The sequence below is a fragment of the Mustelus asterias genome, chromosome 6 (assembly GCF_964213995.1).
Source record: "Mustelus asterias chromosome 6, sMusAst1.hap1.1, whole genome shotgun sequence".
NCBI lineage: Eukaryota > Metazoa > Chordata > Chondrichthyes > Carcharhiniformes > Triakidae > Mustelus > Mustelus asterias.
The window spans coordinates 142,657,412-142,681,144 of NC_135806.1; the positions used below are offsets into that span (position 1 = coordinate 142,657,412).

Sequence of the window (23,733 nt, forward strand, 5' to 3'; positions counted from 1 at the left end):
CCTGGTTCAATCTACCAAAATGCATCACCTCGCATTTATCTAAATTAAACTCCATCTGCCATTCGTCAGCCCACTGGCCCAATTGATCAAGATCCTGTTGCAATCGGAGGTAACTTTCTTCACTGTGCCCTATGCCACCAATCTTGGTGTCATCTGCAAATTTACTAACCATGCCTCCTATATTCTCATCCAAATCATTAATATAAATGACAAATAACAGTGGATCCAGCACTGATCCCTGAGGCACACCGCTGGTCACAGGCCTCCAGTTTGAAAAACAACCCTCTACAACCATTCTCTGGCTTCTGTCAAGAAGCCAATTTTGTATCCATTTAGATACCTCACCCTGGATCCTGTGAGATTTAACCTGATGCAACAACCTACCATGCGGTACCTTGTCAAAGGCCTTGCTAAAGTCCATGTAGACAACATCAACTGCACTGCCCTTATCTACCTTCTTGGTTACCGCTTCAAAAAACGCAATCAGATGGTTGTGGATTCAAGTCCCAACCCAGGCATTTGAGGCTGACACTCTGACTCAGCCCTGAGGGTCTACTGCGCTGTCAGATGTTAAACTGAGGCTCCATCTGGTCTCTCGAGAAAACCTCAAAGATCCCATGGCACTATTTCAGAGAAGAAAAAGTGAACTCTCCCAAGTGCTCGATCAATGAATATTCCTCAACTAACATCACTGCAAGCAGATTATCTGGTCTTTATCTCATGGTGGCTTGTGGGTGCTTGCTATGCATAAATTGGCCATCGTATTTACTACATTACATTTTGAAATGTAAACACTGTTAACGTATTCAAGAGGCGGCTGGATATCGCACTTGGGGCAAATGGAATCAAAGGTTATGGGGAAAAAGCAGAATTAGGCTATCGGGTTGGATGATCAGCCATGATCGTAATGAATGGTGGAGCAGGCTCGAAGGGCCGAATGGCCTCCTCCTGCTCCTATCTCCTATGTTTCTATGTTAAAAATAGCTCATTAGCTGAGAAGTGAATGAGGCATCCTGAGGTCATGAAAGGTGTTATAGAAATGCAAGTCTTTCTTTATGTGGTTTTAATGAAGGATTTCGTCTCAATTCTGAACCCGAACTTTGTTGCTCTCAGACGCTGATAGACCTACCCCCAACACGTTCCATTTGGTCTAGATCAGCCTTTGCTGTGAGAAATTATGCTAATTAATGAAGAAATGGCAGCAGTGAGGACAAGCTAAGTGTTGCACAAACACAGTCACAGCTCCACCAGAGCATTGCTTCAGGGCAGCATAGCAATCCTAGCATACTGAATAACACCTTGCCCTTATTTTCTGGGGGGGGGGGGTCTATCTAATCAAAGTGCTGGAAATGTTTCTAGCATTCGATAAGGTCGATACTGAGGGACTATTTCCTCTGGTGCAGCAAATCAAATCAAAAGGCTTAATCTTTAAATTAAAGCCAGACTGTTGAACAGTAAATTCAGGAAGTGCTTTTTATACAAAGAAGGGGGCAAATATGGAATTCTCTTCCCCAAAAACTGTTTCTGCTGGGTAAATTCAAACATTCAGGACTGACGCCAATAGTGCCTGTTGGCTAAGGGTTTAAGGGCTGTGGAGAGATACTGAGAGTTGAGATACGTGTCAGCCGTCATTATATTGAATGCTGCAACTGAGTCAAGGGGCTGAAGAGCTTTCAATTCTTCTGAATGTTTTTATGATCCCCTTTTATTTCCCCTCTTTCAATAACTTACTTGAATTTATAAAGCACATTTAAAATAGCAAAATGTCTCAGACTGAGGAGAGTGCAGTCAAGGCTGAGGGGGTTAGTGCAGTTGACCACATGTATGATCACATCAGATGGTTTTCAGGAGCGGGAGATCCTGAAGATGGGAGTGAGTGTTTGGGGGCAGGATGGAGCTTAGGTCTGAGGCACAAGAATTGAAGATATTTTTAAAAAATATTTAATGGGATGTGGGCATCGCTGGCTGCCAGCATTTGTTACCCATCCCTAATTGCCCTTGAACTGAGTGTCTCGCTCGGCCATTTCAGAGGGCAGTTGAGAGTCAACCACATTGCTGTGGCTCTGGAGTCACATGTCGGCCAGACCAGGTAAGGACGACAGATTTCCTTCCCTAAAGGACATTAGTGACCGAGATGGGTTTTTACAACAATTAATGACAGCTTATTACTGTTATGGTTGCTACTAATATGAGCTTTATAGTCCAAATTTTATCAACTGATTTGAAATCCCACCAGGTGCCATGTTGGGATTTGAACCCAGGTCCCACTGCATTAGCCTGGTCCACTGCATTACAAGTCTAGCAACATTACCACTACACCACCAGGACTAAAGGAAATTGCAGACATTAGGAGGGGTGACAAAGAGGGACTGGCAAAAGGGATCAAGGTGATTCATTTGATAGATGGGGGCGAGAGGAGACTGGCAAGGACAGATTGCTGGGGAGAATGACAGTGTGGGATTGGATGAGGGTTAGACAGGCTGTTGTTTATCATGCAATTAGGGAGGTCCATGAGGAGTTATTCGAGTGATCAAATCGGCAGGTGAGGAAGGTACAGATGAGGGCAGTTGGAGTGAGGCTCTCGATAGCAAACCACACAAAGTGCGAATTGCAACTGAGCTCCATCTGCAAACTTCCTCTCCATCTCCACACGCAACCGAACCCATGCCGACACTATAGTTAAGGAAGCCCACCAACGCCTCTGCTTTCTCAGGAGACTAAGGAAATTTGGCATGTCAGCTACGACTCTCACCAACCTTTACAGATGCACCATAGAAAGCATTCTTTCTGGTTGTATCACAGCTTGGTATGGCTCCTGCTCTGCCCAACACCGCAAGGAACAACAAAAGGTCGTGAATGTAGCCCAATCCATCACGCAAACCAGCCTCCCATCCATTAACTCTGTCTACACTTCTCGCTGCCTCGGCAAAGTAGCCAGCATAATTAAGGACCCCACGCACCCCAGACATTCTCTCTTCCACCTTCCTCCGTCGGGAAAAAGATATAAAAGTCTGAGGTCACGTACCAACCAACTCAAGAACAGCTTCTTCCCTGCTGCTGTCAGACTTTTGAATGGACTTACCTTGCATTAAGGTGATCTTTCTCTACATCATAGCTATGACTGTAACACTACATTCTGCGCTCTCTCCTTTCCTTCTCTATGAACGGTATGTTTTGTCTGTATAGCGCGCAAGCAACAATACTTTTCACTGTATGTTAATACATGTGACAATAATAAATCAAATCAAAGAAGGAACAGAAACCCAACTGAGAAGAGCAGAAGCATAACAGGATGATAGTGACCAGAATATCTGTTTTACTGATGTTGGTTGAGGGATAAATATTTGCCCAGACATTGAAATCCCTTGCTCCTCTTCAAAATGGTGTTATGGAGTAATTTATGTTCACCTGAGAGGGCAGAGGGGGCCTTGTTTTAATATCACATCTGAAAGGCGGCAATTGTGATACTGTGACTCCCTCAGCTTTGCACTGGTGTCACCCTTGATTCTTGTACTCAAGTCTCTGGATTGGGATTTGAACCCATGACTCCTGACCCAGGGGTCAGAATGCTACCCACTGAGCCACAACTGGCAGTAATTATGCTCCTCAGCCAAATAGGTTGTTTGCTCCGCTATTTCCTGTCTTACCTCTACTCAAACTCCAATAAAACTGAACAATCTGTGCAGCGAGGTCCTAATCTCAGCCCTGATCCTCGACGAAAGAAAGCTTGAAGCAGATGCCATGAACGGGAAAAGGAATGTGGGAGAAAAAATGGATTCACCAAGTCATTGGCTTTGCTCCCTTGCTGCCATCCAACCTCACAAACCTGCTCATCACCTGTCTCAGAATTAACACTGGTCAGGGAAATATCGTCAACTCCAAACCAAGGGTTTGAAGGTAACTGAATGAAAGCAATCCTTTAGAACATAGAACAGTACAGCACAGGAACAGGCCCTTGTGCCCACGATGTCGTTCCGAATATGCCTGTCCTTGCTCCATATCCCTCTGTTCCTTGGATATTCATGTGCTTATCAAAAAGCCCCTTAAACGCCCGTATCGTATCTGCCTGCATCACCACCCCTGGCAGCGTGTTCTAGATACCTATCACTCTCTGTGTAAAAAACTTGCCCCTCACATCTCCTTTCAACTTCCCCCCTTTCACCTTAAGTGCATGCCCTTTAGTATTAGCCATTTCAACTCTGGGAAAAACTCTGGGTGGCATGGTGGCACAGTGGTTAGCACTGCTGCCTCTCAGTGCCAGGGATCTGGGTTCAATTCCCAGCTTGGGTCACTATCTGTGTGGAGTCTGCACGTTCTCCCCGTTTCTGCGAGTGTTTCCTCCGGGTGCTCCAGTTTCCTCACTCAGTTCGAATGACGTGCTGGTTAGGTGCATTGGCCATGCTAAATTCCCCCTCAGTGTACTCAAACAGGCTCCGAAGTGTGGCGACTAGGGGATTTTCACAGTAACTTCGTTGCAGTGTTAATGTAAGCATACTTGTGACAATAATAAATAAAAAAAGATTCTGACTGACAACCCTATCTCTGCCTCTCATTATTTTATAGATTTCTATCAGGTCTCTCCTCAGCCTCTGCCACTCCAGAGAAAACAACCCTCGTTTGTCCACCTCTCCTTATAGCTCATACCCTCTAATCCAGGCAGCATCCTGGTAAACCGCTTCTGCACCCTGTCCAAAGCCTCCACACCCTTCCTGTAATGTGGTGACCAGAATTTAACGCAGGGCGGCACGGTAGCACAGTGGTTAGCACTGCTGCTTCACAGCTCCAGGGACCTGGGTTCGATTGCCGGCTTGGGTCACTGTCTGTGTGGAGTTTGCACATTCTCCTCGTGTCTGCGTGGGTTTCCTCTGGGTGCTCCGGTTTCCTCCAACAGTCCAAAGATGTGTGGGTCAGGTTGATTGGCCATGCTAAAGATTGCCTCTTAGAGTCCTGAGATGTGTAGGTTAGAGGGATTAGTGGGTAAATATGTAGGGATATGGGGGTAGGGCCTGGGTGGGATTGTGGTCGGTGCAGACTCGATGGGTCAAATGACCTCCTTCTGCACTGTAGGGTTTCTATGATTCTAAGTGTGGCTTTATTTCTAGAGTTTCCCTGAGACAATAACTATCTACAAGCCCATTCATTGAGTAAGACTGCTGTTCTTCTTCCAACCTCTCCCTGTCTCTCTAACCTCTCCTAACCCCACAATTCCTCAGATCTCTGCAGCCCTTAAATTCTGGCCTCTGTCCAATTTTACTACTTTGCTGTTGGTGGCCTTGCCTTCAGTTGCCTGGGCACCAAGCTCTGAGATTCCATTGAAACCTCTTTGCATCACTCTGCACCTTGAAGATGCTTCTTAAAATCTACTGCTCCATCCTATTATCTCCTTGTACAGCTGGGGTGACAAGTTTTGTTTGATAATCCCTTCTGTGAAATGCTTTGGAATATTTTACTACATTAAAGGAAATATGTAAATGCAAGTTGTAGTTGGGTGCTGGTGGTCACAACAAAAGTCTGCATGCCGACCTTACAGATCTGTAATGCAAAGGCCTATAATGGAATTAGATAGCAGATGCCAATAGGAAAATGATCTGTTTTTTAAACACCACCCTTTCTAAAGACAGGGGTAAGCTTTATCAATACAATATGAATGATATTAAAAGAAATGGATCATATACCTGGAGGCGCCAGGAGCTCCTTCTCCTGGGGCTGCCGAAAAAGGTCCAAATTCACCGTTGGGGGCCTGTTGGGTTTCTGAGGTGGGGCTCCCAAGGTCCATGCAGCGGGCAAGGTTTTCCGTTTCGGGGCATTTGGGTCCTTCTCCTCGGGCTCTTGACTCTGTGCCTTGTTCATGAACTGGTTCTGCAATTTCTGGACCTTGCTGGGTCCAAAGGGTGAAGGGGAGGCCTCTTCGTGTTTGGGTTTTAGGGGAAAACTCTTTAAGCCCCCGGGCCGCAAGACTTCACTCTTGTTTTCGTTGGCGGATGCAGTTTTGTCCTCGCTGCTCTGACTTGGAAATCTCCCTCGCTCACTCACGGGCTTGAGTGCCCTTAAACCAAAGGCCCCAGACCCTCTCCCAAACCCACTCTCCTCTTTTCCAGCGTCCTCTCTGTTGTCTTTCGGTGAGCTGCCAGTTTCATTCCAAGGCTTTAACCCTGGAGTTGGCTTCGGGAATGCAGGTTTCAATGGTTTGTCTTCGCTTACGTTGCCTGCATATGAATTAGCTGGCTTTGGGAATTGTGATTTGGGGAAAGCTGGCTTGGCTTCCTGGGAAGTTACAGGATTCAACGGTTTGGAAAACTGAGATGGTTTCGGAAAGCCTGATCGGACTTCATTCTCTTTGTGCGAATCGCTCGAGTCCACCGTGGGCCTCAGCCCAAACGGAGGCTTTGAGAAAGGAGCTTTCTCGTCTCTCTCATCTTTATGAGCATTGAGGGTGTTCAGGGAGGGTTTACTTCCCAAATTGGTCTTTAAAAATGGAGGTTTGCAATCGTTGGCTTCCTTCTGAAGTCCCTCAAACTGAGCTTTCACAGCCGATGGTTTAGGAAAGGCAGGCTTCTGTGCGGCCTGACTGGATTTCTCGCTGAAAGAACCTGTCGGTCTGAGCGCTGGAAACTTGGGAGCCGAGGAGTTTTCAAACCCAGCAGCTTTGCTGGCGACTGAAGACATGGTTCCCTGGAGTGAAGAGTGAGGAGTAAACTTGACAGGGGGTCGGGTGCCGATGGCAGACGTCTCCTCCACAGGCTTGCTGCCAAACCTCGCCATCAGAGCTTTCACATCCGCCTTTCCATTCTGAAGAACCCAAGACAAAAGAAGTAGATAAAAAATAAATTAGAAGTCAGCTTTGTGTGAGAGTAAGCTAAAAAGAAAGGAGGTTTTCTTGGTAACAGAAAATAGTCTCCCTAATTGGATCATTGCAACAGCGTGACATTTTCAGTTTCCTGTCATTGTAGCAACAGCCCGACCAAAGTCTTCCTTTGCTGTGGTTTGAACAAACTTTGCAACAATAAATGCAACAGCAAGGTGTGTGCACGTTTGCTAGATTTATATGCAGTGGCCACAACTGCTAGATAGGGGCATTTCCTTCTGTCTCAATATCACGTTGCAAGATCATTACAGGAACCAGCAACCAAACTGAAACTATAGGGTGTCACACGCTAAAGAGTAGACAGAGGCCCCATTGCTTAACTCCCTCTCCATGTAAGGACACATCCGTCTACATTTTTGCTTACTGTATGATGAAATGAAACCTGCTCGGTGCTGTAGCCCACTGGGAACTGACCCTATGTTTATCTCACTCAGGACATGGTACAAAGGCACCAGCGCTGCAGTCTAATCCAGGTCCCAGATGTGTGAGAGTGCACCACTAGTCTCCAGAACTCCTGGTTCCAGTTGTGCTCCAGTTGACCTACCTCTAAGTTAGAATACTTGGGTACAAATCCCACAACAGGAGCTTATGCACAAAACCCTCAGTACTGAGAGATCACTGCATTTTTGGAGGTGTCATTTTTCAGATAGGTGTGGCTCCCTCTGTCTTCTTAGCTGGACATAAAAGACCCAGTTGCCCTGTTTCGATGACAGGCAGGGGAGTTCCCTCCGGTGTTCTGGTCAATATTCATCCCTCAGCTAACATCACTCAAACAGACTACATAGGTCATTATCAGGTTATAGTTTGTGGGAGTTTGATGTGCACAAATTGGCTGCTGTGTTTCTTACATTACAACAGCAACTACACTTTAAAAGTCCTACATTGGCTGGAAAGCACTTTGGTGTTATAGAATTTTTTTTCTTATTATTCATTTATGGGATGTGAGTGTCACTGGCTGGGCCAGCATATATTACCCATCCCTAATTGCCCTTGAACTGAGTGTCTCTGCCATTTCAGAGGGCAGTTAAGAGTCAACCACATTGCTGTGGCTCTGGAGTCACATGTAGGCCAGACCAGGTAAGGACATCTTCCCTAAAGGACATTAGTGAACTAGATGGGTTTTTACAACAATCGACAATGGTTTCATTGTCAGCATTAGACTTTTAATTCCAGATTTTCTTTACCGAATTCAAATTCCACCATCTGCCATGGTGGGATTTGAACCTGGGTCCACAAAGCATTACCCTGGGTCTCTGGATTACTAGTCCAGTGACAATACCACTAAACTACTACCTCCTGCAATACAAGTATCTCTTCTTTTATGTCTGATGTTTCAATATGCTTGTGGTCCCCAGACATGAACCTAGTGTGTTCAGCCCATTTCGTCTCATGTTTGCTGCTGTACAGACCGCTAAAGGAATTTGAGATTCCTCAGATACTGAAGCAGTTCTTGACTGCATACAACAAGGCTGGGACAACATTCAGGCTTGGAGTGATAGTGACAAGTTACATTCACACTACACAAGTGCCAGGTAATGACCATCTCCGACAAAAGAGAATCTTTCTATCTCCCCATTACCATCACTGAATTTCCCCCCATCAACATCCTGGGGGTTACCATTGATGAGAAACTGAACTGAACTAGCTATATAAATACTGTGGCTATCAGGGCAGGTCAGAGGCTGAGTGTCTCTCTCGGCCATTTCAGAGGGCAGTTAAGGGTCAACCACATTGCTGTGGCCCTGGAGTCACATGTAGGCAAGACCAGGTAAGGACATCTTCCCTAAAGGACATTAGTGAACCAGATGGGTTTATACAACAATCGACAATGGTTTCATGGTCAGTGAGTAGTGAGTAACTCACCTCCTGACTCCCCAAAATCTGTCTACCATTTACAAGGCACAAGTCAAGAGTGTAATGGAATACACTCCATTTGCCTGGATGAGTGCAGCTCTGAAAACATTCAAGAATCTCGATGCTGTGTATTCATGTTGTTCCTAGTTGGAGCAAGGGCACTTTAAGAAACCAATGCCATCATCGGCCGTTTGCGCAGGCAATGGGCAGTCTATCCTGACAACCTGTAGAGTAAATACCTTTCCAATAAAGCTCTTGTTAGTTTGTCTCTTCGTGCTCGTCAAGCCTATCCTTTAAAAATACCACAAAGAAAACTGGTAATGAGGTGGCTACTCCACACCTTGAACAACTGAAAAATAATTGCAGAAATCTGGTGGAACAAGAGAAAAATTGTCGGTCCACGCTGATTTGATTTGATTTGACTTATTGTTGTCACATGTATTGGGATACAGTGAAAAGTATTGTTTCTTGCGCGCTATACAGACAAAACATACTGTTCATAGAGTACATAGGGGAGAAGGAAAGGAGAGAGTGCAGAATATAGTGTTGCAGTCATAGGGTGTAGAGAAAGATCAACTTAATATATAGTAGGTCCATTCAAAAGTCTGACAGCAGCAGGGAAGAAGCTGTTCTTGAGTCGGTTGTTACGTGACCTCAGACTTTTGCATCTTTTTCCCACCGTAGAAGGTGGAAGAGAGGGTTGGATGGAGAGAAATTTGTTAAGTGTATTCCGGAGGAATTTCTCATTCAGTATGTGAATGGCCCGACTAGAGAGGGGGCAAAACTTGACCTCCTCTTGAGAAATAAGGAAGGGCAGGTGACAGAAGTGTTGATGAGGGATCACTTTGGGACCAGTGACCATAATTCTATTGGTTTTAAGATAGCTATGGAGAATGATAGGTCTGGCCCAAAAGTTAAAATTCTAAATTGGGGCAAGGCCAATTTTGAGGGTATCAGGCAGGAACTTTCCAAAGTTAATTGGGGGAGTCTGTGGGAAAGCAAAGGGATGTCTGGTAAGTGGCACCAGGGTTCAGGGTAAACACATTCCTCTTAGAGTGAAGGGCAAGGCTGGCAGAAGTAGGGAACCTTGGATGTCTCAGAATATTGAGGCCCTGGTCAAGAAGAAGAAAGAGACACATGACATGCATAGGCAGCTGGGATCAAGTGAATCCCTTGAAGAGTATAGGGAGTGTAGGAGCAGAGTTAAGAGAGAAATCAGGAGGGCAAAAAGGGGACACAAGATTGTTTTGGCAGATAAGGCAATGGAGAATCCAAAGAGCTTCTACAAATACATAAAGGGCAAAAGAGTAACAAGGGAGAGAGTAGGGCCTCTTAAGGATCAACAAGGTCACCTATGTGCAGATCCACAAGAGATGGGTGAGATCCTAAATGAATATTTCTCATCAGTATTTACTGTTGAGAAAAACATGGATGTTAGGAAACTTGGGGAAATAAATAGTGATGTCTTGAGGAGTGTACATATTACAGAGAAGGAGGTGCTGGAAGTCTTAAAGCGCATCAAGGTAGATAAATCCCCGGGGCCTGATGAAGTGTATCCCAGGACATTGTGGGAGGCTAGGGAGGAAATTGCGGGTCCTCTAGCCGAGATATTTGAATCATCGATTGTCACGGGTGAGGTGCCTGAAGATTGGAGGGTGGCAAATGTTGTGCTTTTGTTCAAAAAGGGCTGCAGGGAAAAGCCTGGGAACTACAGGCCAGTGAGCCTCACATCTGTGGTGGGTAAATTGTTGGAAGGTATTTTGAGAGACAGGATCTACAGGCATTTAGAGATACAAGGACTGATTAGGGACAGTCAGCATGGCTTTGTGAGTGGAAAATCATGTCTCACAAATTTGATTGAGTTTTTTAAAGGGGTAACCAAGAAGGTAGATGAGGGCAGTGCAGTTGATGTTGTCTACATGGACTTTAGCAAGGCCTTTGACAAGGTACCGCATGGTAGGTTGTTGCATAAGGTTAAATCTCACGGGATCCAGGGTGAGGTATCTAAATGGACACAAAATTGGCTTCTTGGCAGAAGCCAGAGGGTGGTTGTAGAGGATTGTTTTTCAAACTGGAGGCCTGTGACCAGCGGTGTGCCTCAGGGATCAGTGCTGGGCCCACTGTTATTTCTCATTTATATTAATGATTTGGATGAGAATATAGGAGGCATGGTTAGTAAGTTTGCAGATGACACTAAGATTGGTGGCATAGTGGACAGTGAAGAAAGTTTTCTCCAATTGCAATGGGATCAATTGGGCCAGTGGGCTGACGAATGGCAGATGGAGTTTAATTTAGACAAATGCGAGGTGATGCATTTTGGTAGATTGAACCACGGCAGGACTCAGTTAATGGTAGGGCATTGGGGAGAGTTACAGAACAAAGAGATCTTGGGGTACATGTTCATAGCTCCTTGAAAGTGGAGTCACAGGTGGACAGAGTGGTGAAGAAGGCATTCGGCATGCTTGGTTTCATCGGTCAGAACATTGAATACAGGAGTTGGGATGTCTTGTTGAAGTTGTACAAGACATTGGTAAGGCCACACTTGGAATACTGTGTGCAATTCTGGTCACCCTATTATAGAAAGGATATTATTAAACTAGAAAGAGTGCAGAAAAGATTTACTAGGATGCTACCGGGACTTGATGGATTGAGTTATAAGGAGAGGCTGGATAGACTGGGACGTTTTTCTCTGGAGTGTCGGAGGCTAAGGGGTGATCTTATAGAGGTCTATAAAATAATGAGGGGCACAGTTCAGCTAGATAGTCAATATCTTTTCCCAAAGGTAGGAGAGTCTAAAACTAGAGGGCATAGGTTTAAGGTGAGAGGGGAGAGATATAAAAGTGTCCAGAGGGGCAATTGTTTCACACAGAGGGTGGTGAGTGTCTGGAACAAGTTGCCAGAGGTAGTAGTGGAAGCGGGTACAATTTTGTCTTTTAAAAAGCATTTAGATAGCTACATGGATACGATGGGTATAGAGGGATATGGGCCAAATGCGGGCAATTGGGATTAGCTTAGGGGTTTTAAAAAGAAAAAGGCGGTAGATGTGGTTTATATGGATTTTAGCAAGGCGTTCGATAAGGTCCCCCATGCAAGGCTTCTAGAAAAAGTTAGAGGGCATGGGATCCAAGGGGCTGCTGCCCGGTGGATCCAGAACTGACTTGCCCAAAGGAGGCAGAGAGTGGGTGTGCCCCAGGGATCTGTTCTGGGACCCTTGCTGTTTGTCATTTTCATAAATGACCTGGATGAGGAAGCGGAGGGATGGGTTGGTAAGTTTGCCGATGACACGAAGGTTGGTGGGGTTGTGGATAGTCTGGAGGGATGTCAGAAGTTACAGAGGGACATAGATAGGATGAAAGACTGGCCGGCAAGTGGCAGATGGACTTCAACCCAGATAAATGCGTCGTGGTCCATTTTGGTAGGTCAAATGGGATGAAGGAGTACAATATAATGAGAAAGACTCTTAGTACGGTAGAGGATCAGAAGGACCTTGGGGTCCGGGTCCATAGGACTCTAAAATCGGCCCCGCAGGTGGAGGAGGTGGTTACGAAGGCGTATGGTGTGCTGACCCTTATCAATCGAGGGATTGAGTTTAGGAGTCCGGGGATAATGATGCACCTATATAAGACCCTCGTCAGACCCCACTTGGAGTACTGTGCTCAGTTCTGGTCGCCTCACTATAGGAAGGATGTGGAAAAGATTGAAAGGGTGCAGAGGAGATTTACAAGGATGTTGCCTGGATTGAGTGGCATGCCTTATGAGGATAGGCTGAGGGAGCTCGGTCTTTTCTCCTTGGAGAGACAAAGGATGAGAGGAGACCTAATAGAGGTGTATAAGATGTTGAGAGGCATAGATCGGGTGGACTCTCAGAGGCTTTTTCCCAGGGTGGAAATGTCTGCTATGAGAGGACACAGGTTTAGGGTGCTGGGGGGTAGGTACAGGGGAGATGTTAGGGGTAAGTTTTTCACACAGAGGGTGGTGGGCGAGTGGAATCGGCTGCCGTCAGTGGTGGTGGAGGCGAACTCAATAGGGTGTTTTAAGAGACTCCTGGATGAGTACATGGAGCTTAATAGGATGGAGGGTTATAGGTAGGTCTAGAAGGTCGGGATGTGTTCGGCACAACTTGTGGGCCGAAGGGCCTGTTTGTGCTGTAGTTTTTCTATGTTTCTATGTTTCTAAAAAGGGCGGCATGGACAAGTTGGGCCGAAGGGCCTGTTTCCATGCTGTAAACCTCTATGACTCTATGACTGTATGAGAGAATGGGGTCCTTGATTATGCTGGCTGCTTTTCTCGGTCGTGGAATATAGAAGGAAGAGAGGTGATTTGGTCGAAGATTTCAAGGTATTAAGGAGAACAGTTGGGGTTGATAGAGAGAAACTATCTCTGTTGGCTGGGGAGACTAGGACTGGGGGCAGAGACTAAAAAATTAAAGCCTGACAATTTATGTGTGAAATTAAGAAACATTTTCCTCCACAAAGGATACATTTGGAACTCTCTTCCACAAATAGCAAACTTAAGAAGTTAAAAAATCTCACTGCACCAGAGCTGGTGACGGAGGGGTGCCCAATAATGGTAGCAGCCATTAAAGGAACCAAAATTTAATTAAAGATTTCAGAAAAGCATCGTCGAAAAGAAGCTCACCACATGGTCCACCCAGAAAGATCTGGAACAGTACAGAAGTACCCTGCAACGAGAGCTGGGGTTTGCAAAACTTGGAAGGAAACTGGCTGAGCTCAGGGGTACCTTAACTGAGAAAAGAAGCCAGTTAGTGTGAAACGAATTTTGTGGCATATCATGCTTCCGCAAGCCCTTTCCATAGTAGAAGTGGTTGGTGATTTTGGCCCAATTCGACCAAATGAAGAGATACTGAGCGGTGGAGCTCATATACTGAAAGATTTGATTATTTTGTCCAAGTGAATAAAATGGCAGCAAGTACTGTAGTCCCAGCTTTCCTGAGTACAATGGCAGGGAGGAAACATTCAACCTCCTGAGAAGTCTGGTATAGCCGGAAGGCCAGGCTCAAAAACCTCTGATGAGTTAGTGGAAATCCTGCCGGCCACTACTCACCTAAACCTTTATCATCACTGAGTGGTTCAGATTCCGTTAGCATAAGGTGAAGCAATCACACAGTTCGTAGCTACTTTCAAATAATTAGACCGCGGGAGCAAACCCAGAGCTGAAGCCAAATGTCACCCGAAGACTCAAACTATCCATACATACTGGTCATCTCCTCTGGGGAAGGAGAGTCATTATTCCATCATTATTGAGGAAACTTGTGTTAAACCAACTCAAGATCACTGTGGCATAACAAGGATGAAGGCGATAGCCAGAAACTACTTTTGGTGGCCAGAGCTTGATACTGAAATCAAGGAGAAGGTGGGGGTGTGTTTGGCTTGTGCAAAAGTTCGGAACCTGCCGCCACTAGCCCCATTATAGCCATGGGAATGGGCGGAAGGGAAGGGCCACGGCAAAGAGTTCATATGGATTATAGTTGGACGATCAGCCATGATCGTAATGAATGGCAGAGCAGGCTCGAACGGCCAAATGGCCTGCTCCCATCTTCTTTGTTTCTATGCCAGACCGCTCAAAGGATGAAAGGAGAAAAGTTTAAAGGGAATATTAGGGGGGGCTTCTTCACGCAGAGAGTGGTGGGAGCGTGGAATGAGCTGCCGGATAAAGTGGTAAATGCGGGGTCACTTTTAACATTTAAGAAAAACTTGGACGAGTTCATGGATGAGAGGGGTGTGGAGGGATATGGTCCAAGTGCAGGTCAGTGGGACTAGGCATAAAATGGTTCGGCACAGACAAGAAGGGCCAAAAGGCCTGTTTCTGAGCTGTAATTTTCTATGGTTCTATACTTCTCACTGTGGCCAATGCCCATTCGAAATGCCCTGAAGTTGCCATTATCAAGACAACATCCTCGGAGAGAACAATAGAAAGACTGGGTGAAATTTTTGGATGATTCAGTAACCCTGAACAAGTCGTGAGCGACAATGGGCCACGGCTCATTTCCCAAGAATTCACAAACTATTTAAAGGAGGCCAGGATTCATCACATCTGATCTGTTCCTTATCATCCTGCTACAAATGGGCTGGCAGAACAGTTTGTTCAGATGATGATACATTCGTTGAAGGTAATTAAAAAGCAAGGTTCATTGTCTAAATGATTGAGCCAATTCCTGATGATGTACAGGAATACTACACATTCGCAAAGTTCTCCTGCATTGTTTATGATAAAACATCGATTACGCACAGTGTTTGAATTGCTGAAGACCCCCAAGACAAGAGAAATTGTCTTGGAGAAGCAGCAAAGTCAGGTTATGCGATTTGAGAACCGGACTAAACGCCACGTGTTTCAGAAAGATCAGGAGGTATTGACAAGGAACCACACCACCAGTGAGAAGTGGATACCTGTCATCGTATTAGCACAGGCAGGACCTGTCTCCTATACCGTACAAACCCGAGGCAATGTAGTGTGGAGAAGGCACGCTGACCAACTGGCAATCAGAGCCAGTTTGCCAGAGTTTACCAAGAGTCCACAACAAGCTGTGCCAAGTGAACAAAGAACAAAGAACAGAGAAAATTACAGCACAGGAACAGGCCCTTCAGCCCTCCAAGCCTGCACCAACCATGCTGCCCGACTGAACTAAAATGCTCTACCATTCCAGGGACCATATCCCTCTATTCCCATCCTATTCATGTATTTGTCAAGACGTCCCTTAAAAGTTACCACCGTATCCGCTTCCACTACCTCCCCCGGCAACGAGTTCCAGACCCACCACTCTCTGTGTAAAAAATCTGCCTCGTACATCTCCTTTAAACCTTGCCCCTTGCACCTTAAACCTGTGCCTCAGGAAGACCGGGACATTCCTGAGAACCTGACAATACCCAAATCTATTGGGGAAGACAGGAGCTCAGTTGAGAAAACGTCAACACTGAGTCAACATCCAAACATTACGCCGACTCTAGTGAAGACAACCACAGGCAATGTCCAAACTAAACCAAAACACCAGGAGCTGCAGTCAGTACAAAAAGCAGATGCCTAATATTCACCAACATTGGGCGGCACGGTGGCACAGTGGTTAGCACTGCTGCTTCACAGCTCCAGGGACCTGGGTTCGATTCCCGGCTCGGGTCACTGTCTGTGTGGAGTTTGCACATTCTCCTCGTGTCTGCGTGGGTTTCCTCCGGGTGCTCCGGTTTCCTCCCACAGTCCAAAGATGTGCGGGTTAGGTTGATTGGCCATGCTAAAATTGCCCCTTAGTGTCCTGAGATGCGGAGGTTAGAGGGGTTAGCGGGTAAATATGTAGGGATATGGGGGTAGGGCCCGGGTGGGATTGTGGTCGGTGCAGACTTGATGGGCCAAATGGCCTCTTTCTGCACTGTAGGGTTTCTATGAACAAGCACTCAGAAATCAACATCCTTAAAACATCTAACCTACTGACTGCTGTGTTTACTAATTCTTCATATTGAGAATTGTGATTGCTAATGTTATTCTGTATTTCACTGCAGGAAACTCTGACGTAAAACCAGGGGCAAGTGTTTGTATTCACAGCATTCCAAGCTGGAACAAGGGCACAATATGGGACTGATCACATGACATCCTGATGAAATCATCGGCCATTTGTTTTGGCAATGGGCAGTCTATTCTAACAGCCTGTAGAGTAAACACCGTTCAAATAAAGCTCTCGTTTGTTTATATCTTCATGGAGTGCAAGCCCATCCTTTAAAAATACCACATTTGACACCATCCAGGACAAAACAATTTGCTTGACTGGCACCCAGGCTTAAATTTTCACTGCCTCCACTACCAATGCACAGTAACAGCAATGAGTACCATCTACAAGATACTCTGCAGGAATTTGTCAAGTCTCCTTAGACAGCATCTTCCAAAGCCACAACTTCTACCAGCTTGAAGGACAGCGACAGATGGTGCATGGGAACACCCCCACCTCCAAGTGGCACACCCCAGCTTCATTACTGCTTTACTGCAACATATTATCAATGTTAGAATTGGAGGTGCGAGTGAGTTGACAGATTCAGATTCAGATGGAGGGGGGAGTGGTGGAGGGGTGAGTGGTGGAGAGTGGAGTGTTTGCCAATCTTTCAGCAATCCTGAACCCCCCAGCAATTGAAATTTAATCTCCCGGATAAAGCTCAAAGCAAATTGCAGGTGAAAATCATAAGAGCATTAACACAATCCTTCCTGTACCTTTGTTTAGAATACAATGGCAATGAAATGTCTATCGATCTCAGGCTTGAATACACTCATTGACTGAGCAAACACAACCTGGTTTTTTTTGTATTTTTATTCCAATTCAATCAAATCAAGTCCAATTCAGAGTCTCAACAAGTTGAGACATTCCCGATTCAAGCTGACAAGACAGGGCTCTCACCTCCTGTCTTGGGCTTGATCTACATGATCCAAGCTGATTGGAGTAGGAATAGCTCCTCCTCCAAGGCTTGATTTCATTTGCATCTTAGCCAAAAGGCCGAGATGCCGCTTTTAAAAATTGCTTCAAATGAAGCTAAAATGTAACCTAATGACTTCAACCAAGCACAGCATGTCGATACTACACTTGATCTTAGCCAAAAGGCCGAGAAACACAACCTGTAAGTAGCTGAGAGCCCAACACTGACCCTCTACTCGTCAGAGAATAAGACAATTGTTACAATGAGGCTGTTCAGCCCATTTTGTCTGCTCTGGAACTCTGAATGAATTATTCATTTAATGCTACTCCTGTGCCTTCTTTGTGTCCAGCTTCACAGAGGAAGTTACAAATACATCTCCCTAAAATGCTAGAGAACTAACAAACTAATGACAAGGTATTACTAAAAAGTAGCACTGCAGAAATTAAGGAGACTGAAAGTTGATACAATCCCTGAACCTAATGATCTACATCCCAGCGTGTGGAATGAGGTGGTGAAAGAGATAGTAGATGTGTTGGTGGCTATCTTCCAAAATTATTTCTCCGCATTAAATTTCAACTGCCACCTGTCTGCCCACAGGTTTTTTTTATTTATTCGAGGGACATGAGCATCACTGGCTGGCCAGCATTTATTGCCCATCCCTAGTCGCCCGAAGGCAATTGAGACTCAACCACATTGCTGTGACTCTGGAGTCACATGTAGGCCAGACTGGGTAAGGACGGCAGATTTCCTTCCCTAAAGGACATTAGTGAACCGGATGGGTTTTTACGACAATCGACAATGGTTTCATGATCATCAGTAGATTCTTAATTCCAGATTTTTTTTTTAAACAGAATTCAAATTCCACCACCTGCCCTGGTGGGATTCGAACCCAAACATTAGCTGAGTTTCTGAATTAATTGTCTAGCGATAATACCACCTGCTGCCATAAGACTTTTGAATGGACCTGCCTCATCTTTCTCTACACCCTAGCTATGACTGTAACACTACATTCTGCACTCTCTCCTTTCCTTCTCTATGAATGGTATACTTTATCTGTATAGTGCGCAAGAAACAATACTTTTCACTGTTTACTAATACATGTGACAAGAATAAATCAAATCAAATCAAATCAAATCAAACACTAGGCCATCGCCTCCCCAAGCAGTGAGCACTGCTGCCTTACAGTGCCAGGGACCCAGGTTCAATTCCGGCCTCGGGTCACTGTCTGTGTGGAGTTTGCACGTTTTCCCTGTATCTGCGTGGGTTTCCTCCGGGTGCTCCAGTTTCCTCCCACAGTCCAAAGATGTTCAGGTTAGGTTGATTGGTCATGCTAAATTGTCCCTTAGTATCAGGGGGATTAGCAGGGTAAATGTGTAGTGTTAAGGGTTAGGGCCTGGGTGGATTGTTGTCAGTGCAGGCTTGATGGCCGAATGGCCTCTATCTGCACCTTAGGGATGGTATGATTCCACCAACCTATCCAGGTCCTTTTGAAGTTCTGCACTGTCCTTTTCACAGTTCACAATGCTACCTGGTTTCAGATCATTCACAGGTTTTTATATTGTGCCCGGGACACCAAGGTCATCAATAAACATCAGGAAAAACACGGGTGCCAACACTGACCCCTGGGGAACTCCACTGCGAAACCTTCCTCCAATCTGAAAAACATCCTTTAACATCCACTCTGTTTTCTGTCACTCAGCCAATTCCCTGTCCATGTTGGTACGATCCCTTTTATTCCATAATGTTTCTCACAAGTCTGTTGTGAGGCACTGTATCAAATGCCTTTGGGAAGCCCATTTACAACACATCAACTGTATTACCTTCATCAAAAGGCTCCTAGAAGTTAGTTAAACAAGAATGGCCCCAGATTAACAAATCCATGATGGTTTTCCATCATTAACCTGCATTTGCCCAAGTGGCTATTCATTTTTATCATTTCAATCCCACCTCCAAAATTAAACTGACTGGCCTGTAGTTGTTGGACTTATCTTTACACCCCTTATCGTGGCACACCTTCACAGCTTGCCAACTTGAAAATGCCTTGTTTACTCTGGCTTTCTGCTTCTTATCTGCTAACTAAGCCTCTATCATACAGATCTATTACCAACAACTCCAAGAGCCCTATTCTGTCTCCCAAGTAATAGGAAACAACTCCCTCCACCTGACTATCCAAGGAATATCAACCTGCCCTTCCTGAGAATCCAAGAAATATCCCACTGCTTGTACTTGAGCATCAGGAAAACATGCCCCAGTGGTGGAATATTTCACCAATATCTGGGAAATGCTACACCCCCCAGGTATCCAGGAAATACAACACCCCCGCCCTGTGAGTATCGGGAAACTAATTCACCTCCTTCCAGATATCAGGGAAACGTTCCCTCCAGTTTTGGGAAAACATCCCCCCTCACCCAGTTTCAGGGAAACACTCCTGGATTCCTTAATATTGGGGAAATATCAACCCCCCCACATCCCCAGGTATCAGGGAAATCACACCATCCTCACCCTTTAATATCAGGAAAATTTCACCTCCCACTGAGGAACTCTCCCCCCACCACCCGAACCCACTGAACATCCTGGAACTCCCTCCCTAACAGCACGATGGGTGTACCTACACCACATGGTCTGCAGCGGTTCAAGAAGGCAACTCAACACTATCTTCTCAAGGGGCATTTAGAGATGGGCGATAAATGCTGGATTAGCCAGCGAAGCCCACACTCTGTGAAAAACTAACAAAATCTCCTTCAGAGAGGGAGTAAAAGGCAAATCAGAGACACAGTGCACAGATCGAGGGGTTCAGGTTCATAGCTCCTTGAAAGTGGAGTCACAGGTGGACAGAGTGGTGAAGAAGGCATTCGGTATGCTTGGGTTCATTGGCCAAACATTGAATACCGGAGTTGCGATGTCTTGTAGAAGCTGTACAAGACATTGGTAAGGCCACACTTGGAATACTGTGTATAGTTCTGGTTACCCTATTATAGAAAGGATATTATTAAACTAGAAAGAGTGCACAAAAGATTTATTAGGATACTATCGGGACTTGATGGTTTGAGTTATAAGGAGAGGCTGGATAGACTGGAACTTTTTTCTCTGGAGCGTAGGAGGCTGAGGGGTGATCTTATAGAGGTTATAAAATAATGAGCGGCATAGATCAGCCAGATAGTCAATATCTTTTCCCAAAGGTAGGGGAGTCTAAAACTAGAGGGCAAAAGTTTAAAGTGAGAGGGGAGTGATACAAAAGAGTCCAGAGGGGCAATTCTTTCACACAGAGGGTGGTGAGTGTCTGGAACAAGCTGCCAGAGGTAGTCGTAGAGGCGGGTACAATTTTGTCTTTTAAAAAAGGTTTAGACAGTTACATGGATAAGATGGGTATAGAGGGATATGAGCCAAATGCGGGCAATTGAGACTAGCTTAGGGGTTTTAAAAAAGAAAGGGCGGCATGGACAAGTTGGGCCGAAGGGCCTGTTCCCACGCTGTAAACCTCTATGGCTCTATGAGTGCAAATGGAGAGCGGACAGCGAGAGTAATGGCCAGTGGAACTGGGCAGGTAGATCCATGGTCATTGCTAGCCTGCTAGTCGAGATGCCCTGATACAAACTGTCATGTGATTGGATTAGTTAATCCTTGATGTTGCACCATCCCAGAATTGCAAGATTACTGGAAGCGCTTTGCAAGCATTAGTTAAGCAGCTATTAAACCAACCACATCCGTTAGTAACAGAACAGGAAGTTGAAATGAATCCCCCACCATGGGGAACGGTACTACAGTTCCTGAGTTTTGCCTCAGCATGTTGCAGGAGGGAACTCCCCACAGCCCATGGATTGGTAAGGAGCAGACAGAGAGTCAAACACTGCCCGCAATGATCCTCTCAGCCTTTAGCTTACCCCATTTAGCATTGCAAGAGAGATCACCCTGCTGAGAAATGTGCATGTGTGGGCATGGGGTGGGGGTGTGTGTATGTCTGTGTCTGCATATTATATCTTGTGTGTTTGCGTGTGTGCATGTCTGTGTGTGCGTTCATGTGAGTATATGTATCTGTGTGTGTATAGATGAATGTGTGTGATTGTGTATATGTGTGTATGAATGTGAATATCTGTGCCTCTGTTTCTCTGTGTATGAGTTTGTGTGTGTGAAAGCAAGTATCTACGTATGTGTGCGTGTGTGTGTGAGTTTGTGTGTGTGAGTGTATCTGTGTATATGTTTGTGAGCATGAGTGTGTATGTGTGATTTGTGAGTGTGTGTGTGGTGTGTGTGTGTATCTGTGCGTAAGATTTGTGAGTGTGTGCGTGTCTGTGTATATGATTTGTGAATGTGTGTCTGTGCGTATGATTTGTGAGTGTGTGTTCATGTATGTGTGTTTGTGTATGATTTGTATGTGTGTGATTTGTGTGTGTGTGTTTGTGTATATGTGTATATGTGTGTGTGAGTGTGTGTGAGTGTGTGTGTGTTTGTGTATGATTTGTGTGCGTGTGAGTGTGTGCATGTGAGTGTGTGTGTGAATGTGTGAGTGTGCATGTGTGTGTGTGTGAGTGTGTGTGTGAGTGTGTGAGTGTGCATGTATGAGTGTGTGTGTGAGTGTGCATGTATGAGTGTGTGTGTGAGTGTGTGTGTGTGTGTGTGAGTGTGCATGTATGAGTGTGTGTGTGAGTGTGTGTGAGTGTGCATGTATGAGTGTGTGTGTGTGAGTGTGTGTGTGAGTGTGTGAGTGTGCATGTATGAGTGTGTGTGAGTGTGTGAGTGTGCATGTATGAGTGTGTGTGAGTGTGCATGTATGAGTGTGTGTGTGTGTGCGTGTGTGTGTGTGTGTATACTGTGAATAATAAATAAGGACAATATTATCCCTGGGATGATCGAGCGTACCATGCTCAAACTCATACAGGTGGAATAGAGGCATGATCTGGTAGGGAGAGGAATACTGTACACTAACACAGAGCAGTGGGTTGGAGAAAGAAAGGGTTCTCCTGTGCGCTAAGCCAGATCAATGATCGAGATATGTTAAGAGTTAAAATATCTTGTCCTTTTCTGAATGTGTTCAACTTTGAGTCTGGTTGCACTGCTGATGATTCTTCAGAGGCTGAGCGTTCCCCCAACCCAACCATTGGACATGCCCTCTGACCCCCGCGGCACTGACGGTCCCTGCCACACACCTTTCAGATTCTAAAGTGTTCTGAGATAAGAAAAAAGGTTTACCTCAACAGAAGAATTATGAAGAAGTTCCGCCACTAACCATGCGTCTGGCTGGGTCGTCGATGAAGGGCGCTTGTGAAAGTTGCTGATCAGAGAGTGCTAACTCCCTGAGCAAACTGTCCCGAGCCAGCACTGAGAGTGAGTCTCTGAGCTCAGCCCAGCCCAGCCCAGGCAGTGAGGAAGCAGTAAAGAGGAACAGTTACAGGGGAAGAGCAGTAGCCAAGTCGAAAACAAACCTCACCAAAACCCAATTTGAAGGGGGGAGCGGGGTCATGGCAACTGAGAATGGAGTGAAAGCACACAAATAGATTTAAAATTATCCATCACATCAGAAAGCTCCAAGTCAAGCTGAGGCAGTTTATTATTGGAATAAATGAGAAGTTAATGCACAAACAACACCAATAAACGCAAACCACATCAATGCTCTGTTTAAACGGAAGTGTCTGCTTAACCAGTTAAGTCATTTGTTACAGGATTTTGATGATGAAAAAAAAGACTTGCATTTCTTTGTGCCTTCCAAAACCAGGTTTATCTAAATAACAGAGTTGCCAACCTAGTGCCAATACAACACAGAAAGATTCTATCAGAAGCATCATGTTATAGATAGAGGTAATAAATCCTACAGCCCAAAGATCAAAGCCTTGCACTCCTCCACATCCAGTCTTAAATGGTGATGGGCAATTACGAACCTGACCAGGAGGTTCAAAGAAAAATCTCTTGCCCAATGACAGGAGAGCCAATTACCGCAGTGCAAAAGCCAAGGTTGAAGCCTTTGCAACCATCTTCTGTCTAAAAGAGCCGAGTAATGATTCTTCTTGGCCACCTCCTGAAATCCGCAATGACAATCTCTCGCCAATTTGGTTCACTTCACATGATGCCAAGAATCTGCAGGAGATACTTGTTTCTGCAAAGGAGATGGGCCTTATAACATCCTGGCAATAGTACTGAAGACCTGTGCTCCAGAACTAGTCCCGTGTCAAACCAAGCTGTTCCAGTACACCTACAACAGTGACACTTATCCAACAATGTTAAAAATTGCCCACTATCCACAAAGAGCGGGACAAATCTGATTTGGCCAATTACTATCCCATCAGTCCATCAATCCTCAGCAAGGTGATAAGGTCAATGAGGTTCTTGTTGCTTCTCTCACCACCTGCCATGTCTGGCAGTCACGTCCTTAGGACTTAGCCAGTTTGGTCATTGTGGCACTACCAAGCCACATTTGGTGATGGACATTGAAGTTCACCACCCAGAGAACATTCTGTGTCTTTCCACCATCAGGTCTCACTCCAAATGGTATTCAACATGGAGGAGTGCTGATTCATCAGCTGAAGGGAGTAGGCCTGGAGATAGTTAGCAATCGGGAACCAAATAAGAAAGCGCTGGAAAATCTCAGCAGGTCTGGCAGCATCTGTAAGGAGA

The 23,733-nt window shown here is 45.4% G+C and overlaps 1 protein-coding gene and 1 non-coding gene across 9 annotated transcripts in view; both read right to left on the reverse strand.

Annotated features, from left to right (window-relative positions):
* LOC144495199 (FYN-binding protein 1-like) overlaps positions 1-23,733 on the reverse strand; it is a 232,892-nt gene that overhangs the window by 135,706 nt on the left and 73,453 nt on the right. For all 8 annotated transcript variants that reach the window (XM_078215256.1, XM_078215255.1, XM_078215252.1 and 5 more), the window contains one exon: positions 5,676-6,789. In XM_078215256.1, the coding sequence (XP_078071382.1) occupies positions 5,676-6,789 (1,114 nt within the window). The remainder of the gene's footprint in view (positions 1-5,675; positions 6,790-23,733) is intronic.
* Positions 17,133-17,324, reverse strand: LOC144495389 (U2 spliceosomal RNA). The gene has a single exon (XR_013498246.1). It is a non-coding gene; the product is annotated as a U2 spliceosomal RNA (small nuclear RNA).